This window comes from Passer montanus, unplaced genomic scaffold, assembly GCF_014805655.1.
Source record: "Passer montanus isolate IOZ18808 unplaced genomic scaffold, ASM1480565v1 scaffold1419, whole genome shotgun sequence".
NCBI classification, from domain to species: Eukaryota; Metazoa; Chordata; class Aves; order Passeriformes; family Passeridae; genus Passer; species Passer montanus.
This window is the reverse complement of record NW_024361153.1, coordinates 1-3,842: the sequence shown is the minus strand read 5'-3', so window position 1 is coordinate 3,842 and position 3,842 is coordinate 1. Positions and strand designations below refer to the sequence as shown.

General features: G+C 67.0%; 1 protein-coding gene across 1 annotated transcript in view; it reads right to left on the bottom strand.

Moving 5' to 3' along the window:
- The window catches only part of ADAT3 (adenosine deaminase tRNA specific 3), a 4,578-nt gene extending 748 nt beyond the window's left edge, over window positions 1–3,830 (bottom strand). Inside the window, exons 1-4 of the mRNA XM_039700544.1 lie at window positions 3,781–3,830; window positions 2,869–3,392; window positions 2,516–2,805; window positions 702–2,469 (exon numbers count right to left, since the gene is read on the bottom strand). Of these exons, the coding sequence (XP_039556478.1) occupies window positions 750–2,469; window positions 2,516–2,805; window positions 2,869–3,123 (2,265 nt within the window). The 5' untranslated portion in view covers window positions 3,124–3,392; window positions 3,781–3,830 and the 3' untranslated portion in view covers window positions 702–749. The remainder of the gene's footprint in view (window positions 1–701; window positions 2,470–2,515; window positions 2,806–2,868; window positions 3,393–3,780) is intronic.
- Window positions 3,831–3,842: the final 12 nt, after the last annotated feature.

Genomic DNA, 3,842 nt, shown 5'->3' with positions numbered 1-3,842 from the left:
TGGGTCATGGTGGCCATGGCTGGGTGACAGTGGCCACGGCTGGGTGACAGTGGCCATGGCTGGGTCATGGTGGCCATGGTTGGGTCATGGTGGCCATGGCTGGGTGACAGTGGCCATGGCTGGGTGACAGTGGCCATGGCTGGGTGACAATGGTCATGGTGGCCGTGGAGGGACGTGTCACCACACCTGCAGAACCCGTGGCCACCAACACCAGCTCAGCGGGTGTCCCCGTGCCACCAGAGACAGGGACCCCCCCCGGCACCAGCCCAGGCCCCCGCTGTCCCCGCGGTCACTCACGGCCCCTCGCTGGATGTCACCGTGTGCGTCCCCGTGTCACAGAGCAGCCGCACCCCGTTCAGCCCCGTGTCGTCCCCGAAGAAGCCCTGGTAGGGCTGCACCTGCAGCGCCCCAGAAGTGTCACCCGCGTGTCCCCAGAGCCACCCATCGCCCCTCACGGGTGTCCCCTTGTCACCCGCCTGTCCCTAAACCCTCCTGTCACCCCCTCGTGTCCCCAAACCTGCCCGCCACACCAGTGTCACACCAGTGTCCCCAGTGTCCCCAGTCACCAATCCCAGTGATCAATTCCCATCATCCCATCACTCCCAGTGTTCCCAGTTTGCCCAGTCAGGGGCAGCAGCCACACCCAGTACCTGTGGTTGAGCCGGGGGTGCCCGTGCAGCCCCCAGCGCGTGCCCAGTGTCACACCAGTGTCACACCAGTGTCCCTGTCACCATTCCCAGTGTCCCCAGTCACTGACTCTCAGTGTTCCCATCACTCCCAGTGCTCCCAGTTTGCCCAGTTAAGGGGAGCAGCCACACCCGGTACCTGTGGTTGAGTCTGGGGTGCCCGTGCAGCCCCCAGCGCGTGCCCAGCGCCCCTTGGGGACACGGCCGCGCGTAGAACACGCGTCGCACGCGCGCGTGCAGCAGCGCCATGGCGCAGAGCGCGCACGGCTCGCGCGTCACGAACACGTCGCAGCCCGACAGCAGGTACCCGCCCGTGACGTCGCCCGTGACGTCACCCGTGACGTCACCCGTGTCACCCGCAGGGGTGGCACCGGGGCCCTCGGCCGCCCCCGGGATGACGAGACCCGTCAGGTCCCTGGGGACGCCAGCCGGGGACAGGAAACCCGGGGGGACGGCAGGGACGGTGACGTCATCGCTGTCACCACGGGTGGCATCAAAGGTGGCACCAGAGGTGGCACCGGGGTCCTTGGTCACTCCTGGGGTCACATGACCCGTCAGGTCCATGGGGATGGTGGCCGTGGTGACGTCATCGGTGTCACCTGGGATCTTTGTCGCTCCTGGGGTCACGTGACCCGTCAGATCCATGGGGATGGTGGCTGTGATGACGTCATCGGCGTCACCTGGGGTGGCACCGGGGTCCTGGGTCGCTCCTGGGGTCACGTGACCCGCCAGGTCCATGGGGACATCGCAGGTGGCATCAGAGTCCATGGTGACGTCAGCGATGCGGGGGTTGGCGATGACGTCATTGCTGTCACCAGGGGTGGCCCCGGGGCCCTCGGCCACCCCCGGGATGTCACCGCTTCGGTTGGTGGCCGTGGGGACGTCCCTGGGGTTGGTGTCACCCACGGTGACGTCACCGTGGTTGGTGATGACGTCACCGCCCCCCAGCCTGGCCACCTTGGCCCCGCTGCCGCCGTCCCCTCCCGTGTCACCGCTGTCCCCGGGGTGTCCCCTGCGCCGCGCCCTCCCCGCGACGTCACTGCGCCCGGTGACAACGCCACCGTGCCCTCGGTGACACCGCGCTGTCCCCGTGACCTCACTGTCCCTGTCCCCAGTGTCCCCTGGCCCTTTGTGACCAGACCGCGTTGTCCCCATGCTGTCCCTTGTTTCTTGGTGACACCGCGCTGTCCCCATGTCCCCAGGGTGACACTGTGGTGTCCTGCTGTCCCCAGGGTGACACGGCGCTGTCCCCATGCTGTCCCTGTCCCTGCTGTCCCTGGGGTGACACGGCGCTGTCCTGGTGTCCCCAGGGTGACACCGCTCTGTCCCCGTGTCCCCGCTGTCACTTTGCCCAGGGTGACACGGCGCTGTCCCCGTGTCCCTGCTGTCCCCAGGGTGACACCGTGCCATATCCCTGCTGTCCCTGGGGTGACACGGCGCTGTCCCCGTGTCCCCACTCTCCCCAGGGTGACACGGTGCTGTCCTGCTGTCCCCAGGGTGACACTGTGGTGTCCTGCTGTCCCGAGGGTGACACCGCGCTGTCCCCGTGTCCCCAGGGTGACACGGTGCTGTCCTGGTGTCCCCAGGGTGACACCGCTCTGTCCCCATGTCCCCGCTGTCCCCGCGCCGCGCCCGTGCCACGCGGGCGATGCAGTCCATGGCGGCGTGCCGCAGCGGGTGCCCGCTGTCCCCCGTGCTGTCCCCGCTGTCCCCGGCGCTGTCCCCGCTGTCCCCGGCGCTGTCCCCGCTGTCCCCGCTGTCCCCTTGTCCCCGCATCCAGCAGCTGGACGGGGCCGACGACGGCGCCCGGGGGACAGCGGGGGCCGCACCACGGCCACAGCCCGGCCGCCCGCGCCGCCGCCGCCTCGGGACCCGGCCACGGGACACGCGCGGGGACACGGACACGGAACGGGACACCCAGCGCCGGGTCACCCACGGGGACAGGGGGGACAGGGGACACGGGGACAGGGGACACGGGGACAGAGTTGGACATGGGGACAGGGGATGTGACACCCAGGGCTGGCTCGGACACGGCCTCGGTGACCAGCAGGGCACTGGTGGCACTGGGGACACTGGGGACACTGGAATCACCAGTGGCACTGGTCAGACTGGTGGCACTGGGGACACTGGGGACACTGGAATCACCAGTGGCACTGGTCAGACTGGTGGCACCGGTGGCACCGGTGGCACTGGTGGCATCACAGGCACGGGGAGCAGCGGAGTCCTTGGGGGAACTGGGCAAACTGGTGGCACTGGGGACACCAGAATCACCAGTGGAACTGGGCAGACTGGTGGCACCGGTGGCACTGGGGACACCGGAACCATCACTGGGACTCAGGGCACTGCTGGCACTGGAGTCACTGGTCATACTGGTGGCACTGGTGGCGCTGCTCTTACTGGTCAAACTGGTCCAGCTGGGGTCCTCCGAGTTGGTCATGCTGGTGGCACTGGTGTCCTTGGTGTCCTTGGTGGCACTGGTCTTACTGGTTTCACTGGTGGCACTGGTGTCCTTAGCGCCGCAGTTCTTACTGGTGGCACTGGTGTTACTGGTGTTCCTGGTGCCGTTGGTGCCCTTGGTGCCACAGTTCTCACTGGTGTTACTGGTGTTACTGGTGTTACTGGTCCAGGTTTCAGCGCCGGGGGTGGCGGTGACGTAATCGGTGACGTAATCGGTGACGTCATCGACGGTGATGTAATCGATGGGCGCTGCGCGAGACCAGTGCTCCCAGTAAGGCTCCCAGTAACAGCTCCCAGTGCTCCCAGTAAGGCTCCCAGTGCTCCCAGTAACAGCTCCCAGTAAGGCTCCCAGTAAGGCTCCCAGTAACAGCTCCCAGTGCTCCCAGTAACAGCTCCCAGTGCTCCCAGTAAGGCTCCCAGTAAGGCTCCCAGTAACAGCTCCCAGTGCTCCCAGTAAGGCTCCCAGTAACCCCCAGTGCCCTCCCAGTCCCCCCCAATCCCCTTCCAGTCCATTCCCAGTATAAACCAGTCAATCCCAGTCCATTCCCAGACCCCTCCCAGTCTATCCCAGTCCCTCCCAGTCCATTCCCAGTATATCCCAGTCCCCTCCCAGTACATCCCGGTCTGTCCCAGTTACCGTGGGCGGGGTCCAGGCCCAGCAGAAGCTCCACCCCCCCGGGCCCCGCCCAGTGCTCCCAG